General features: G+C 36.3%; 1 protein-coding gene across 1 annotated transcript in view; it reads left to right on the top strand.

Annotated features, from left to right (window-relative positions):
- Positions 1 to 19,408, top strand: part of UHRF2 (ubiquitin like with PHD and ring finger domains 2) — a 73,052-nt gene that overhangs the window by 28,644 nt on the left and 25,000 nt on the right. Inside the window, exons 4-5 of the mRNA XM_006076449.4 lie at positions 7,556 to 7,774; positions 17,561 to 17,670. Of these exons, the coding sequence (XP_006076511.1) occupies positions 7,556 to 7,774; positions 17,561 to 17,670 (329 nt within the window). The remainder of the gene's footprint in view (positions 1 to 7,555; positions 7,775 to 17,560; positions 17,671 to 19,408) is intronic.

Here is a 19,408-nt window from a genome sequence, read left to right as displayed (position 1 = left end):
ATTTAAGTCATGCCTCTGCTTACTTCTTTCCGAATAACTTCTCTGCTTTGTCTGTAAAATGGGGATAGAATAATATCTATCTCTGTCCTAAGAGGTAAATAATGTTAACACTTAGAGCAGTGCCTTGTGTTAGTAAAGTATAAGGAAGAGGAGGATGGAGGCAGGCAAATGAGCTGTACATGAGGGGTGGGTAGAATAAGTTAGAAGTGAAAAATAATGTAAGCACGTTGTTGTAAATGTGGAGGTGAACAAAAATAGCTAAAAGTTAAACAGTTGCATCTGGGGAATAGAAATCAGAAGTGTGGTGGGCTGGAACCAGAGGCTGATTGTCCTCATTGTAAGCCTTGAGTGTTAACTTTGAGTTTCGTACACCTATGGGAAAACTTAAAAAAAGTGGGAAAATCCTTTCATTTGAACTTGAAGCACAAAGCATTTTATTTTTTATTGTAGAAATCTTTAAACTTATGCAGAGGTTGAGAGAAAGTATAATGAACTCATCACCTATCTTCACTCATTTTGACCTCCTGGCCAATCTTGTTCAATCCCTGCCAGCATCCCCAGGTACCACCACTGGATTATTTTGGAGCAAGTCCCAAATTTTAAGTGTTTTCAACCAGAAATAGTCCTAGCAGCTATGGTGGGCACACTGCTCAGATCTTCAAGACAGAACTTGTTGACCTACAGGGAATGATTGCAGTTAACTGACAACTTTTAATCACAGCACTTTTGAGATCTGTTACAGTGTTTGAGCCAAGGCCACACTCTTTCCTGGTTCATCTTGTTGTTGACATCTTAAGAGCCTTCAACTGAGAAAATAGCTAAATGGATTCTTTTTAAAGTGTGCAGAAGAGAGCTAACATCAAGCCAGAGATTCACTACTTTTTGAAAGGTCGGTGTGTGGTTGACCTTTGGCTGGTGTTGGGGAGCTAACTTTCAGGAGGATTCTCATTCCTTGATAAAAATGGTTGACTGCATAAGCTCTACAAAAGAAATATGGATTATGCTGAATACCTGCTTCTGAGAGTCTGGAATTTTGGTATGTGCTAGGCATTGAATGCTGATGTGATCAATTCCTAATAAAACTCTTGAGCATTCTTTACTGCACATCCCTGGTAGACAACATTATAACACATATGTTGTCAGAATTTGTTGCTGAAGGAATTAAGCACATTTTGTGTGACTACTGGGAATGGACTGCTTGATCTTGTACCTGATTTCCTCTGGACTTGACCTTATGTGTTTTTTTCCTTTGCTGAATTTGCTTTGTATCCTTTCATTATAGTAAATCATAGCCATGGGAAGAACTGTGTGCTCTCAGTGAGAATGAGACCTGTGAGTTCCCCCAACAAATCACTGAACCTGACGTGGGGACCCCAGCACATTAAAAAAAAAAAAATCACACCTGAAATTTACAATGATTCCTTAAAATCAAATAACCAGTCAATATTCAGACTTATTTGTTTTTAAAATATATTCTTGGAATGTACAGATAAGGATAAAATTAAGATTCATCCATTGCATGTTGTTGCTAGGTTAAGTCTCAACCTACAGATCCCCCCTACTTTTTTTTTTCCTTATTATTTGTTTATGCAAGTGACAGTTTATTTAGTTTTCCCACAGTTGGGACTTCACTGATTACATTTCTGTTAATGTTAGTTTCCTGAAAGCTTATACAGTCATCCCTTGGTATCCATAGGGCATTGGTTCCAGGACCCCGGTGCATACCAAAATCCATGGATGCTCAAGTTTCTTTAAAAAAATGACTTTTGGGGGTATAACCTATACACATCCTCGTGTTTAAATCATGTCTAGATTACTTGTAATACCTAGTACAATGTAGATATTCTGTAAATAGTTGTAAATACTATATAGTAAAAGTGCTCAGTTGTGTCTGACTCTTTGTGACTCCATGGACTATATCCCACCAGGCTCCTGTGTCCATGGAATTCTCCAGGCCAGAATACTGGAGTGGGTAGCCGTTCCCTTCTCCAGGGGATCTTCCCAACCCATGGATCGAACTCACATGTCCTGCATTGCAGGCAGATTCTTTACTGTCTGAGCCACCAGGGAAGCCCAAATACAATGTAAATGCTGTATTGAGACTTCCATGATGGTCCAGTGGTTAAGACTCTGAGCTCCCAATGGAGGGAGTAGGTTTGATCCCTGGTTGGGGAACTAAGATCCCACATGCTATGTGTCCAATAAATAAAATAAAACATTTGAAAAAAAAATGCTGTATAAATAGTTGTTGGAACCTGGCAAATTGAACTTCTGCTTTTTGGAACTTTCTGGAATTTTTTTCTGGTTATTTTCCAACAGTGATTGGTTGACTCTGTGGATGCAGAACCATCCATATATATGTACCTAGAGGTTTGATTGGTTTTAAATTTCATCATTTGATAAGGCGAGTTTAGAGATGCTATTTATTTACCTATTGCATGACATTGAGAAACATATAATACCTGCTTCCCCTTTCTTTTTTTGTGGTAAGATTTGGGTGTTGTCAGTCTGATAAATCCATTGTGAAATTTGCTTCCAGCTTTTAGTGGTTTTAGTAGCCATTAACCTTTACCTTCCCAGGTGGTGCAGTGGAAGAGAATCTGCCTGCCAATGCAGGAGATGCAGGTTTGATCACTGGGCCAGGAAAGACCCCCTGGGAGTAGGAAATGGCAACCTACTCCAGTATTCTTGCCTGGAAAATTCCATGGACAGAGGAACCTGGGGGGCTGTAGTTCATGGGGTCACAAAGAGTTGGACACAACTGAGTGACTGAGCACCCACACAACCTTTACCTAGAGTTGCTATGTAATGAAATGTGATAACAATGGTAATATTTCTCTTTCCTTCATTTGTTAGCTATATAGCTCTTTCATAAAGAACTTTCCTTAACAGTTGATTCATATACGAAAGGTAGAATAAACTGTCGATTGTTGAACTTTTTCAGTGTTCAGAGTGAGTAAATTCCCTAGCATCCTCCAAAGGATCCTCCAAGGTCAGTGAGATTTTTACTATCATGTGAACTAATGGATTTTAATACTTGCTTTAATCTAACTCAGCTCTTTGTGGTGCCCAAGTTGTCTCATCTCTAGCCTGTGGAAGCTCTTTCAAGTTGAACGTGACTTAATGAGGATTTCTTTACACTCAGGTACAACAGGATGTCCCAAGCTCTCCTGTTTCCTGCCGAGGACTGGATTCAGCCATTTCTTTAAGGAGCTTTGGTTCTTTAGAGTGTATAGTCGGCTGTTGATTGATACTTACTTTGATCGTGTTTCTAGGTCTTCACATTGGAAACAGCTAAGAAATGTTTGTATTGATAATTCCAATTAATTTTAGAGTTGAAGGGCTATCATTTAATCTTTTATTTTTTCTCTTACCCGAGAATCATAGTTCTGAAAATGTCAGCATTACCTTGCTGTATTCTACTCATATGATGGTTTCAGACTAACAGGGCTACTATTGCAAACAATATTAGTGAAAAGTTCGTGTATTTTTTACTTTCTCCTTAGTAGATAAGTATCACTCCACTAGGAATATAGAGTTAATTTAGTGTATTTTCAAGTCACTTAAGAGTTTGTATTTAAGCCACTTTTTTCATTTTGCTTTTGCTTTTAGCGATTTATCACATTTTGTAAATGTATGATCATGTGAAACATTATATGGTTCTAAAGGAAAAACGTCAATAAGTACATTAAGAAAAACAGTATCCATCTTGGTTCCTTCTAACCTATTTCCTATCTCTTTTTGTGGTAAATAAATGAGTTTTGGTTTATCCTTTTATGTCAAAATATAAGTATTTGTGTGTGATTACATGTGTACTCACACATATATACACACTTATATATGTACATAATATAAGTCAATCGTGTCCGACTCTTTTGCAACCCCGCGGACTGTAGCCCACCAGCCTCCTCTGTCCATGAAATTTTCCAGGCAAAAATACTGAAATGGGTATCCATTTCCTCCTCCAGGGGATCTTCCCAACCCTGGGATCAAACTCATGTCTCCCGCATTGGCAGGTGGATTCTTTACCACAGAGCCACCTGGGAAACTATTCTTCAGGCACAAATACTGGAATGGGTTGTCATGCCCTCCTCCATGGGATTTTCCTAATCCAGGGATTCAACCCAAGTCTCCTGTATCTCCTGCATTGGCAGGCAGGTTCTGTACCACTAGCATGGCATGAGAAGCCCATGTACAAATATATTTATTTCAACACATACTTAACAGTTAGAAGATAAATATTGTTTGCATCTTGGGTTTTTTGAGTTAATATATCTCTCCATATATATGTATCACTCCAGAAAATGTCATATTCCTTTCCATTATATAATTGTATCATGTAGTAGGTAGTTTCCTATTGTGGACATTTGGTTATTTCTAGTCCTGCTGTTACAGATAGTGCAGCCTTGTGTATGTGTCTTTTCATGGGGTGTTTTGCTTCTTAATGTTTGGGACAGATTCCTAGAGTAGATAGAATTCCTGGACCAAAAGGTAAATACATAGGCAGTTTTGCTGGGTATTGCCAAATTCCCCTCTTCAAGGAGACCATACCAGTTTGTATTCCCATCAGCAGTGTTTGAGAATGCCTGTTTTTCTACAACCTATGAACACATTGTTATCAGGCTTCACAAAATGTTTTAAGTAGATCTGTGTTTTAGAGTCTTTGGCAAAAGTATGGTGGTGTCTAAGGAGTCTAAAACAGGGAGATGAATTGGCCTTGATAGCCTCAGAGAAATGCAAGCCTTTACTGAGGATATAGAGTTACATTAAAGAAGCGTTGACAGTATGCATAAGGAGGACTTAGTAATGATGGAGAAATTGGGGGTAACTTCAATTTCTGGGAGTATGAAAAATTACTGTAAAGAATACTGAGCATCAGCAGATTAGAGGATGGGGGAATTTCTTGAATTTGAGGTGCTCCTGAAATACATGTTAGAGATGCAGTTGGATACATGAACCTGAAGAGAAATTTGGGTTAGAATAGAGCATTTGAGTCATCCCTGTGTGATATGTGTAAATGAAGATGCTGAGGAAAAGAATAAAAGTGATAATGGAGCCTCAGCGTGTTCTTGACTTTGGTAAAAATAGTTCTGTGGGTCCTTTCTATGTCTTCTTACTTAGCAGCTGATTTAACACCTCTGGGTGGCATTAGAAAAAGTATACTTCATTTTCATGACTTTTACACACTATACATAAAGATTGTGTATTCATATGCTCTACAATGTAATTCTGTTCTGAAGTCATACAAACTTAGTTTCAGGGCAAACATAGCTTAAATTCCTTTGATGTAGGGAATGGTTTATTTTGACTCATCTCCAGTAAACATGATTTTATATATGATTTTAAAACTTTTGTTTAAAATATTTCCATTCTTGGTATCTAACTTTGGCAATCATAGGCAAATGGAGAGTTCTTGCCAGTGAAATACCCTTTTTTCCCTATATTAATCATACAGGAGTATATGATAATGTCAGGATATAAAAATCATGTTACAGCTGAGAAGAGGATCTCATATAAAAGAATAGTTTTCTATCATTTATGGCCTTAAGAATATTGAGTCAGGAAACACATTCACTACTTCAGAATTAGAAAAGTCCTAAAATAGCTAGTTAAAAGTCTTCACCATTTTAGTTTTCAAAACAACCATATGGGCTAGTTAGTTAACCATTAGGTATTTACACATGAGAGATAGTCATGTGTAAACTAAACACAGGTAAAACTAAAACAGGAAGTTTGGTAACTTTCCCAAGGATACACAGTACTAGGAAGCTAAAATGGAATTTAAACCCAGGCAGGTTGAAAATACAACATATTTTGAGTGAAGAGACAGGATGATAAAGGATTCAAAACCTTATATAAGTTGAAGGAAATTCATTTATAATGTTTTATACTTAAAGGGTGGCAGGGTGACCAACTTAGACTATCAAGGATTAGGTCTTTAGTGGAGACAGTGTGTAGATTTCTTCTTGGCACTTAAGCTGTGGAACTCATTGTGTTTATCTTTGGTCCAGTATCAAGTATATTCTCTTGCCTATGTCAGAGCTATGTGAAAACAAAGTGACTTATTTTAGAGTTAGAGCTGCCCTCTTCTCACTCACTGTCCAAGCAGAGGTTGCGCGGAGGCTTATGGTAAAGGGGCATTGTAGCACTGAGGGTGAATGGACCAATCCTTTTTAAGGCCCCTTGCGAGTCTGAGATTTTTTGTCTTTTTCCTTCTCTGCTTAACTAAAATTTGAAGAAGTTTGATTAAATTGAGTGATTAGCTAAAATCCCACCAGGATTAATATCCATTTATTATAAATAAGTTAGACATACTGTGAGAGTCCTAGGCCTGCATAGTACTTGTTTGATTTGGAAGAACCGAGACAAGCTGCTAGAGCTGCTTCCAACTTCAGGCTCACTTACATTTTGAGTACGCCACTCAATTGGTTAAGGGTTAATGGTCTCTTCCCTTAGTTACTACCTTGTTAATGCCGTCACAAAATGCTGTGATATTTAACTATTGTGTTTCTATATAGCACAGTAGCTTATCAAACTTGAGTATGCTTGAGAATTGCTGAGAGGATTTGTGAAAATAGACCACTGGGCCTCACTCCCAGAGTTTGAGTCAGATCAGAAGTGGAGTTAGGAGTTTGCATTTATAGCATGTTCCCAAATGGAACCACTGCTTTGAGAACCAATGCTATAGTAGTAGTTTGATCTACCCCAGGAGATTGAGTTTTCCAAGAGCAGGAACCAGAAATTACTTGTTTCCTTATCCCTCTACTAGCAAGCAATACATAAAGACAACAGATCTTATTAATGTTATAGAAACCACTATGGACTGTTACATTGCTATTTTTGCCTGTGGATACCAGATGTTAGGCCCCAAATAGAGGAACCTTCTTTTAAGTTCAAATCAGATTTAGGTTTGTTAAACCTTTAGAAATTCAAGTAAGATCAAGATTCTACTGGAATTCTTTCGCATGGGCTTCCCAGGTGGCGCTAGTGGTAAAGAACCTGGCTGCCAGTGCAGGAGACTAGAGACGTGGGTTCGATCCCTGGGTAAGGCAGATCCCTGGAGGAGGGCATGTCTCTCCAGGATTCTTGCGTGGAGAATCCCATGGACAGAGGAACCTGATGGGATACAGTCTAAGGGTCGCACAGAGTCAGATATGACTGAAGCAACCTAGCACTCACGCATATTCTTATTGTGCATAAAGCAAATGGCAGAGCTGGATAAACTAGTTCCAAGTTCAGGAAGAGATCAGCATCTAGTCTTACTAAAGTAATTTTTAAATGTGGGTTAAGAAAATGTAGAAAAGAAGAACTTGGTTTTTTTACCTACCCCTACTCATCATTCCCCATCACCTCCCTCCCCAAGCTAATTAAGAATGACTTATTAAGATTTTAACAAGACTTGTTTATTCTGGCATTTAAAATCAGAAATAAATATAATTTACTTAATGCCATTAAGAGTAAAATTATTAGGCTTTTATACATATTGCGTATAATTTTAGTCTTCCATGCTGATAATCATAATCATAAGCAGTGTTCTGTGATTCTTTTTCCTCAGATATCCGGAAAGTGGTACTGTAGAAATAAATGTCAAGGATCTTCGACCACGAGCTAGAACCACTTTGAGATGGAATGAACTAAATGTTGGTGATGTGGTAATGGTTAATTACAATGTAGAAAGTCCTAGTAATAGAGGATTTTGGTTTGATGCAGAAATCACTACATTGAAGACAATCTCAAGGACCAAAAAAGAACTTCGTGTAACTGTTTTCTTGGGGTAAGATTCTCTTCACTGATGCCATTTAATTACTGAATTAAGAAATGTAATTTTTAAGTGTTAAGCACAATAAATAAGTTCTTTAATTTAAAAAAAGATGGAATCCATGAAAGATGGAAATTTCCATACTAGAGGAAAACTTTTTAATAAATTTCTTGAATTTTTTATTAAGAATGACCCTTAAATCTCCATTGCTACTTTAAGGCTGGAAGTATTATTTGAAAGCACCTTGGAAGTAATTGAACATGTTATTAGAGAAATTTTTGTCTACTGTCCAGGATTCTACTAGGCTAAACCAATAATATACAGATGTGTTTCAATACCTATGTTTGCTCTGAAGATCTGTTGATAGAATAGAAATGACTGTCTACCTAGCCAGCTGTCTGCTGGACTTGAAAGACTAGCAAAAATTTTCCTTTATAGTAATTTTATTTAACTTAGGAACTTAAAACCACCTTTGAAAAGAATTCAAAACGTAAAATGTCACCCAAGATTTCATATCACTCAGATACTTCCATTGTTCATTCTTTAAGAAATACTTTTATATGTTTCCTTCAAGTGATACAAGTACTATGCATTGTTTCAAAGCTACCTTTTTACACTTGGAAAAATGTTGTCAACACTGTTTTGTGTTCAGTTCTGAATAAAATGTTTTTGAGAAATAGTCACTAATTTACTTTTTAAAAAAAGTCTGCCAAAGTATTTCCAATTCTTTATCATGATGCTTAAGTAAAAACGTTGTGTATGTACTTTTGTGCATTTTTCTTTAGAATGAATTTTTAAAAGTACATTTGTTGTGTTGAGCATTGCGGATACTAGAACGACCCTGACAGTTTTCTTTTACTTAAGAGAAGCAGCCAAACTAACATACTTGTTAAGTTCTGGTTAACTGATTATGCATTGTACATATATATAAGGGATACATAAATATCTAGTTTAATATTGAGGTGACAAATCTAAGATTAAGCATCTGCTTATGATGAGTAATATAATACAGAAGTTGGTAAACTGTGGCCCGTTGGCTGCCTGTTTTATGAAGAGAAATTTTTATTGGAACACAGCAGTGCCCATTTATGTTTTAGCTAAAACTGGCTTTTTTATCTGTGTATTCAGCAGCATTGTTGAGTGGCTGCAAAAATGAACCTTACCGAATTTTAAACTACTTACTCTCTGACCCTTCATGGAAAAAGTCTGCTGACTCCTAAGATAAAGAAAAAGATTGTGAGCTTTTATTTTAGAAAACCATTTCAGAACTTTGTGCAAACACAAGTGTGATTCTGTTGTCAGGCTAAGGATGTAATAATGCAATTAACAGATTTCTAAGTAGCTTGAAATTCTGACATGGATACAAATTATGAAGGAAAGGAGAAAGCATCTACATAAATTAGTTATATAGAGATTCTTATAATGTACATAGGTGTAGGAAGTGAAAAAAAAGCATGTATACACAGCAATACTCGTAACATTGAGCTAAAAAACCTTGCTATTTCAAACGTTTTCCTGAGTAATTCTGAGGTACAGTTAAAGAGTGGAGCACTCTGGCTTTAGGGACTAGAGAAAAGATTGAGTGGAAATTAAAGATAGGCAAATATTGACTCATGAGAAAATGGTGGTATTTGAGGGCTGTCCCAAAATAAAACACACTGTCCTATAAAGGCTTACGTTTGCTGTCATTTAGGTTTTTACTAGACTTGTTAAGTATACAGGAGCCAAGAAAGGAGTCACTTTGGCTTGTGGATGGGATTTTTTTTTCATTGTTAGAAATCTTTTCCCTTCACTGGAAGGAGTTTGGTGCTGTTACAGACAGCGCTTCCATGACATTATACTTCTGTCCTGGTGCTTATGTGTGTTAGTTTCTGTTGGGTGAGTCTTGTCTAGAAGAAGAATCACTTGATTGTAGAACTTGTGCATCTCTAAATTTAGTAGATAGAACCAAATATTTAAGTGGTTATACCAGATTCCACTTCGACCACAGTAAGTTCAAATTGCTCTGCATTCTTAACCACACTTAATTTTGTCAGACTTGAGTTTTTGATACTCAGGTGAGTTTCTAATAATACACTATTGTGGTGTTAATTTACGTTTCCCTGACTATTAATGAGATTAAGAACCGTATGTTTCTTGGCTATTTGGATATCTCTTGTAAGAATCCTGTTTCAAGCATTAAGGATCCTGTTTCAAGCATTGGTGTATGTTGTAGTTAATTAGGTAGTCTCTCATTGAATTTTTAGGAGTTCTACTTATGGTGACTTGACCATTTCAGTTATATGTGGAGAAAATACCTACTTCAATTCTGTGGCTTATCTTTTTTCCCTATGTTTGAATAGTAGTCTTAATTTTAGGTGGTCGAATTTATCAAAAATTTCCCCTAATGCTTATACTTTCTGTGTCTTGATTTAAGAAACCTTCTGAGGGTTGGTCAGGGTGGGAGATGGATGAGAGTGGTTAAAAGGTACAAACTTCCAGTTATATGATATATAAGTTCTAGGGATATAATGTACAGCATGGTGACTATAGTTGATAATGTACTGTATATTTGAAAGCTGCTTAGAGAGTAGATCTTAAAAATTTTCATCACAAGGAAAAAATTTGTAACTGTGGGGTGTTGGATGTTAACTAATCTTTTTGTGGTAAACACTTTTCTGTATATCAAGTCATTATGTTGTACACCTTCAGTTTAGTTCAATAGCTCAGTCGTGGCCGACTCTTTATGATCCCATGAACTGCAGCACACTAGGCCTCCCTGTCCATCACCAACTCCCGGAGTTTACTCAGACTCATTTCTGTTGAGTCTGTGATGAGACATCCAACCATCTCATTCTCTTCTCCCACCTTCAATCTTTCTCAGCATCAGGGTCTTTTCAAATGAATCAGTTCTTTGCATCAGGTGGCCAAAGTGTTGGAGTTTCAGCTTCAACATCAGTCCTTCCTATGAATATTCAGGACTGATTTCCTTTAGGATGGACTGGTTGGATCTCCTTGCTGTCCAAGGGACTCTCGAGTCTTCTCCAACACCACAGTTCAAAAGCATCAATTCTTCGGTGCTTAGCTTTCTTAATAGTCCAACTCTCACATCTATACATGACTACTGGAAAAGCTTCATATCTAGCTTTGACTAGACAGACCTTTGTTGGCAAAGTAATATGTCTGCTTTTTAATAATCTATCTAGGTTGGTCATAACTTTTCCAAGGAGCAAGCATCTTTTAATTTCATGACTGCAGTAACCATCTGCAGTGATTTTGGAGCCCCCCAAAATAAAGTCTGTCACTATTTCCACTGTTTCCCCATCTCTTTGCCATGAAGTGATGGGACCAGATGCCGTGATCTTCGTTTTCTAAATGTTGAGCTTTAAGCCAACTTCTTCACTCCTCTTTCACTTTCATCAAGAGGCTTTTAGTTCCTCTTCACTTTCTGCCATAAGGGTGGTGTCATCTGCATATCTGAGGTTCTTGAGATTTCTCCCAGCAATCTTGATTCCAGCTTGTGTTTCATCCCGCCCAGCGTTTCTCATGATGTACTCTGCATAGATGTTAAATAAGCAGGGTGACAATATACAGCCTTGACATACTCCTTTCCCTATTTGGAACCAGTCTGTTGTTCCATGTCCAGTTCTAACTGTTGCTTCTTGACCTGCATACAGATTTCTCAGGAGGCAGGTCAGGTGGTCTGGTACACCTTAGACTTAAACAATTGTATGTCAGTTATATCTCAGTAAAACATGGAGTGGAACAGAGCGGAGAAACTTCTCCCTACTCATAGAACATAAAGATATTCTCCATTATTACCGTATAAAAGCTTAATACCAGCTTTCTTTAGCTCTTTAATCCACTTGAAGTAGGTTTTTTGGCACAATGTGAGGTAAACATTAGACTTGCCTTAATACATGTGAATAATCATTTTTCCTGGCATCATCATTTAAAAGGCCATTCATCCATCTGATCTCTATTTTGTGTCATCGGTTTGTTTTGTATATCCTTACATAAGTTTCATACTTTCATAATATGACAGAGCATTCTAGTCATCTTGGTAACATCTACATAAAAACCATTAGGAATTTGATAGGTACAGGATTAAATCTAATTATGAGTGTGATTTCTTTGCATTTATTTAGGTCTTTAATATGATTTTGTCATGTTTTTTATTAGGTTAGGCATGTGCACTCAGTAGTGTCTGACTCTGTGATCCCATGGACTGTAGCCACCCCCAGGCTCCTCTGTCCATGAGATTCTCTGGGCAAGAATAATGGAATAGGTTGCCATTTCCTTCTCAAGGGGATTTTCCCAACCCAGGGATTGAACCCAGGTCCCTGTGTCTTCTGCATTGGTAGATGGATTCTTTACCCCTGGTGCCACCTGGGAAGCCCTTTTTATTAGATTGGACCGTATGAAATGTTTTTATAGATTCAAAATATTTGAATGTTGACAATTATATGACAGCCTGGTAGAATTCTCTCCAGAGGTCTGATCTTATGTGTCTTTTATTCTTATTTAGCCTCAGGTACCACTTGTTGTTATAAGTAAATAAATTTCATTTTTCTTTCTTACTGGTATGTAAATAACCTTTGATTTTTGGATCCATTAGCTTTACTAGAGTTATTAATTTTAATTTACATGTAGGTTGTTTTGGGGTTTTTATGATTGTAATCATAATCTGTGAATTATGTTTGTGTTAGTCACTCAGTCATGTCCGACTCTTTGTGATCCCACAGACTATAGCCTGCCAGGCTTCTCTGTCCATGGAATTTCCCAGGCAAGAATACTGGAGTGGTTTGCCATTCCCTTCTCCATGAATTACATTTATGTGTTCTTTTTCCTTTGATCTCTAACTTTGTCTTCATTCACCAGTTGCCGCTTGGTTGTTAGAAGGAGGTGGTGAGAGTAGGTATCTTTTTTTTTTCCACACTGATTGCCAAGAAAAAACTTTGTTGAACATTTTACTAATACTTATAATGTTTGACAGGTATTTTGTAGGTATGCTTTCCTGGATTTGGCTTGACAGTATTTTGTGTAGGATTTTTCCATTTGGGTTAGTGAGTGAAATCTGTATATTATCTTTCCTATCTAGCTATCCTTTACAAATTATGTTGATTTTATAAAAATAGTGTGCTGTAGTATTTTTCTATTTTATGGTAGAATTTTGTGTCCTTTTCTTGAATGGTTATTAGAACTTCTCAGTTAAGGTCTTTGGGGCTGAGTTTTGTTTGTACAAAGTTGTTGGTTGTTTTTTTTTTTTCCCCCTGTAATGATTATATAGAACTATAAGGTGCAAAGGAAGAAGCAAATAGACGACATGATTTTTAATCTGCCTTGGAGATTTGATAAGGGAACTTGGAGTTAAAGTTCATTATTTTTTCTAATTTTTAATGTGAGTACCAAAAGGTGAATATGCTTAAACTATCTAGTTAACACATTCTATTTTTCAGTTGTCATTTGTTTCTATTTGAGCTTTGAAGAAAATAGAAGTCTAGGGTTTAAATCCATTTTTCAAACTTGTGTTCACTTACTCTTGTTTACTTACTACTATATAAAATTATACTAGATTAGAGTTTCCTAAGTAGAATTTGAATCCTATAGCAAAAAAAAAAAAAAAATTTAACCTCAAACTATGAATATACTTACCATATTCTGCATCTTTTTTATAGGGTTTCATTTACTAAATTTTATCTATACTTGTTTATCATAACATCTCTAGTGATGATTTTATTATTGAATGTACCATTTTTACAGAATGTAAACTTGATGTCCATATCAAGTTATAAATCAAAGTTTACTGTATTCCAACCGTATTGGCCTCCTTATGTTGCTTAATCATACAAACATGCTCCTGTTTCAGAGCCTTTGCCCTTGACCATTTCCTCTTACCGGTCTACTCCACACCGGTATTCATTTGACTGGCTTTGTCTTTTGTTTTATTTCTTTATTCAAACATCACTTTGAAAGACAACTTTCTTGATCATGCTATGTAAAATCATACACACCCGGCATGGGTTACTTAAATTCTCCTTTAGTCTAACTGAATTTCTTTATGACACTGATTATCACCTGACATTTATTATTCTCTCTTGCCCTACTTGTATTATTAGGTTCCTATTATTGCTGTAACAAATTACCACAGACTTTAGTGGCTTAAATTGGAGAAGGCAATGGCAACCCACTCCAGTACTCTTGTCTGGAAAATCCCAAGGACAGAGGAGCCTGGTAGGCTGCAGTCCATGGGGTTGCGAAGAGTTGGACACGACTGAGTGACTTCACTTTCGTGCATTGGAGAAGGAAATGGCAACCCACTCCAGTGTTCTTACCTGGAGAATCCTAGGGTTGGCGGAGCCTGGTGGGCTGTCGTCTGTGGCGTCACACAGGGTCAGACATGACTGAAGCGACTTAGCAGCAGCAGCAATGGCTTAAATAATACAACTTATTATTTTACAGTTCTGTAAGGCAGAAGACTTACAAATTTCACTGGGCTAAAAGTATCAACAGGGGGTTGTGTTCCGTTTTGGACACTCTGAAAAAAAATATAGTTCCTTGCCTTTTTAAGATTTTAGGGGTTTGCCAGTTCCTTGGCCTATGGCCTACTTCCTCCATTTTTAAAGCCAACAAAGTTGTATCTTTGACTATTCGTTTTTAGTCACATCTTCCTTCAGGCTCTTTCTTCCCTCTTCTACTTTCAAGATCCCCCATGATTACCTTTGGTCTATCTATATAATCCTATTTAAAGGTTATTAACTTCATAATGTCTGCAGCGTCCCTTTTGCCATGTAAGGTAATATATTCATAGGTTCCTGGGCTGATAACAGGTATCTTTGGGGCATATTATTTTGCTAGTCATACCACTAGACTGTTAATGTTTTGATTTTTGTTTTTGTTGCTGTTTGCTGCTGTATGTCAGACCCTGTTCTAAGAACTAGTTAAAATAGATATTCAGGAAATATTTCATAGAATCTGAAATTAACTTTTCTGTATTTTGACATCTATGAAATTGGGGTGTATCTTAAAATTGCTATTGGACTGACTAAAGTTGGGTTCTTTCAGATACTTGATTTTACTTTTACTAGTTATCTTGGCGTGCCGTCTAACTTGAAGTTAAATTTTCTATATCTAGAAATAGGACTAAAGGAGAAAGTATAATATGTAATGTCTTTATGGATAGTATGTAACAGCTTTATGGTCTGACACTATAGCTATAACTGTAATACATGGAAGAAATATGCAAAGAAATTTTAAAGTATTTTCTAGAATCCTAATGATAACTGGTGAAAATGTCTTATGTGTAACGTGGAATAAAGCAAAAAAGTACTTATAGCATTCTCGTTTAGGCATCCCTGGTGTCTTTGAGAACTAGGATTTTCTGATTGTGAAAGAAAAGAGAAACATATAAATAATTGCTTTGTCAAAAGCAAACTTACCCTTCAGTCCTGAATTTGAACAGAAAGTGTTTGCATGAACTCATGAGGTATCTTGTATATGTATTAATGTGTGTGTCTCAATTTTGTAGGTTTGTCCACTAAAAAGACCTGAAAATAGCAATCAGTCCAGTTGCAGTAAGCTTTTTAGCACCTAAATTGTGGTCTTGAAATAACCATTTCCTCCTAAAAGAAGGCTTCCCGGATAGCTCAGCTGGTAAAAAATCCACCTGCAATGCAGGAGACCCTGGTTCGATTCCTGGCTTGGGAAGTTCCCCTGTGAAGGGTTAGGCTCACCCATTGCAGTATTCTTGGGCTTCCCTGGTGGCTCAGACAGTAAAGAATCTGCCTGGAATGCGGGAGACCTGGGTTCAATCCCTGGGTTGGGAAGATCCCATGGAGGAGGGCATGGCCACCCACTCCAGTATTCTTAACTGGAGAAGCCCCATGGACAAAGGAGCCTGGCAGGCTACAGTCCATGAGGTCGCAAAGAGCCAGACATGACTGAGCGACTTAAGTGCACACACACACACACGCACGCACACCCCCTAAAAAACCAGGCTTCATTGGAGATAAGACGACAGGCTACAGGCAGAAATGTACCAGAAGAACTAGGGACATCTTGTCTCACAGATAACAAGAAAGCCCACAAAGACTGCTAAACTCTTGTCAGAAAGCTTTGAGAGTCAACTGGCTGAAGATGAGACAATTTGACCATCATTAAGGCAAATAATAACTAAAGTGGATTGAAACACCTCAAATATGTAAACTCATAGTAATATGGAAACTGGTCACCTACATAGAATGTTTGAGAGCTTTTTTTTTTTTTTAACTGCTAAAGAAAGTATTCCATTTGTATTTGTTAAATGAGCTATACCACTGAGTTACCAAATAATTGATGTGGTCATGTTTTTCTTTATGGAATTATTTCAGCCATAAAGTGAAAAGGGAGTGAAAGAACTAGAATATCAACATTATCCAATCCCCAGTGAATTAATCTAGTCATTGAGCGTCTGTGGCTGCTATCATCATAGGAAAAGACAACTAAATAATTAGGTGCTTACTGATGAAAATAGACCTGTAGATGATTTTACTCAAAAAATGAACCTATTTGAGTAAACATTGAGAGGAAGGGTTGGTGGTTTTATTCTATAAAGAGCCAGATAGTGAATAGTTTAACCTTTGGCCGCCAGATGGTCTCTGTCACAACTCAATTCTGCTGCCGTAGCATGAAACCAGCTATAGAGAATACATAAACGAATAGGCATAGCTGTATTCCAGTAAAACTGGAACACATTTTTTAAAACATGCCTCAAAGCCACAGTTTTTGACCTTTTCACCAGACCAACTACTGATTTACTGGAAACACAAATGACAGAAAAAAACTGAAATGAACTTAGGGAATTCAGATATCAAAATCAAAACCATGGGAAACTGTAGGACAAATGGTGGGGGTTCGTCAACAAGTTATAAGGGAAAAGATTGGGAATTTAGTTTTTGAAACAGAACTATATCATATACTTAGGGAGGAAGACAGGTGAAAAGATTGAAGAAAATTAAGGTAAAGGTGACTCATGGGAGGGAGTGAAGAGGTTTTGACTTGGAGGGAGGATGTGAAGTGCTGAGGGAGTTGATAGTCCTGTCTCTTGTCATGGTTGATTACAAGGATATGTGCCTTTTAATTGGCTAAACTATACATCTATCTATAAATTTTCTGCATTTGTTTGCATTCTACATTAGAAGTTTTAAAAGAAAGGTGAAATATTTGAAAAAGTCACCAAGCAAATAGTAACCAAAAAAACCAAAGGTACACTTGTGATACAAAATGCGTTAGTAGAGATAGAAATACATTTCATAAGAACATTTAAGTATTCTTAGTCTGTATGTACCCAATAATATATCTTCAAAAATATAAAGCAAAATTTGGTAGATTAAAAGGAGAATTATATAAATCTATAGTTATGGCAAGAAACTTTGAAGTATATGCAAATAGCTATAAATATGTCTGTGAAAAATATGGCTTAGTATTTGAAAGACTTTTCTTTGTAATGAGGTCATCTGTTTACTCAGAAATATGCATATTTATTGGAAATATGTTTAAATCTTTTGTTTTAATTGGGAGTATAATTTTACCTTTAAATTTACAAGATAGGTGTCTTCTCACCAAATGATCTAAGTCTTGATTTTTTTTCCCCCTAATATTAAAGTTACATTTTAACTTCAAATATTAATCACTGGACTTTTCCTACTGTTGGAAACAGTAATTCAGTGATTAGAATAGCTATTACCCCATTTTTAGTAGTGTTCAGTGAGTTTTGAAACTGACTTTTAATTACTGTTTGCATATGGTTTATATTTTGCTGACCTTTGTTCCTTTTTTAAACAGGGGTTCTGAAGGAAAATTAAATGACTGTCAGATAAGATTCATAAATGAAATCTTCAAGATCGAGAAACCTGGAGCCCATCCTCTTTCATTGGCAGATGGAAAGTTTCTAAGTATGGATCTTTCTTATGGGCGGAGACTGCATGTATTGTTCAGGATTGCTGTTTTGACTGGCCAGGGAATGACTTTTGAGGAAGTACAAAACTAAAAACCATACAAATTGATTTTCAAGACAACCATTTTGATACAAGATCAATTTGGTTTAATGGATTTTTCTCAAATGATAAAATTTGTTTTCAAAGAGTATTTTCTCATCTTGGCATTTTATTGCCATTTTCTTGCTGTTTCCTTTATTATAGTCTGTCCAGATAAAAAACTCACTTTGGTAATGTGGCCATTTAAGATTAATAGTTAATAATGAGGCTTATTTTTATACTAGTAGTGCCTGAGAAGAATAATGCTGGTTGAACCCTGAATTTCTGGGAGGTAATGAATGGTTTATGTAATTGTTAGAATGTAGCCTCATCTCCTCATTGTATGTAACGTAATTTCATGCAGCTAGTTGGTAACAAAGGTAGGACTAAATTCTAAGTCTTTTCCTTCATAGTTCAATTTCTATCTTTCCAAATAGGTTACAGTGTCTCATACTCTGTTAATTCTGATTTGTGTGTGTGTGTGTGTGGAGAACAATTCATTGAGCTTTTGCCATATGTCGATGTCAATGTCTCATATATTCTGGCAAAAGAAATATTCAAGATTAAAGAGTCCTGCATATCCTCTTCTTACCCATAGTTGTGCAGAATTAGAGCAAGACAAATCCTTTAACAGATTAATAACTAGACTTCCATGTTACTGGTTTAAGCCATACTCGTTTTTTGAGATTGCAATGCTAAATACATCTAGACTTGAATTAAGAACTTTAAGGCGTACTGTGTATGATTGTATGGTTATATTCTAGGAATAAGGGTAACTTGTTAAGTAAATTTGTTTAATATGACTTGCTCTCAGTAAAACACAAAAGAAAAATTAACTAGGTTTTTCTTGTGTTTTCTCTGTCAGTATATCTGCTTGTATATGTTCTTTGCCTAATGCTAATCATGTTATAGCTACGACTTTGAACTTCTGTGTAAGGAAACCATTTCAGAGCCACAGCCAGACTGCCATTGATCACTCTCTAAACCAGAAATCTAAACATACCTTTGGCAACATGTCATTCTAGACATCTTTCTGTATCTGTATAATTCATCTTTGTGTGTTTATACAGTTCTGTATAAAAAATTTATTCTGCAGTTTCATTTTTTAATATATTTGGCTATCTATATTATAGTTCTTATAAATTTACCTCATTTTTCATAAAATTTATCCAACTGTTACTCTTTTGATACTTAAATTTAACTTGATGTTAGTGAGCATTACTATAAGACTTTTGTGTATATATATGTTTATTTTATAATTTCAAATGAACATTTTGGCAAAAATTATTTTGGATTTAGATGGGAGAGACTGGCAGAGGAGGGGTGGGCAATAAGTGGAACCTGTTAGTTGCCAGAATTCTGAACCAACTGATAAGTAAGATTAAAAAAAATCAACTGTTAGTACTGTATTTACTAATAAAGAGTATGTTGGGGGCATAGCAAAACCAAAATGGATTTGCTGACTTCTAACAGGTATACCCCTCCTAATTTAGTCCACTTGGGGAAAGGTTTGGATCTACAGAACAGATGATACCTAACACTTCTGTTTCAGAACAACTTTGTTCAGTTATTTCACTGGAAATTGTAATATATCTAATGATGCCCCATGAGTTAACTGCATTACCCCTATGCATCTTGATGCACATTTGGGAAATAG

The sequence above is a fragment of the Bubalus bubalis genome, chromosome 3 (assembly GCF_019923935.1).
Source record: "Bubalus bubalis isolate 160015118507 breed Murrah chromosome 3, NDDB_SH_1, whole genome shotgun sequence".
Lineage (NCBI taxonomy): Eukaryota > Metazoa > Chordata > Mammalia > Artiodactyla > Bovidae > Bubalus > Bubalus bubalis.
This window is presented reverse-complemented; position numbering and strand designations above follow the sequence as displayed.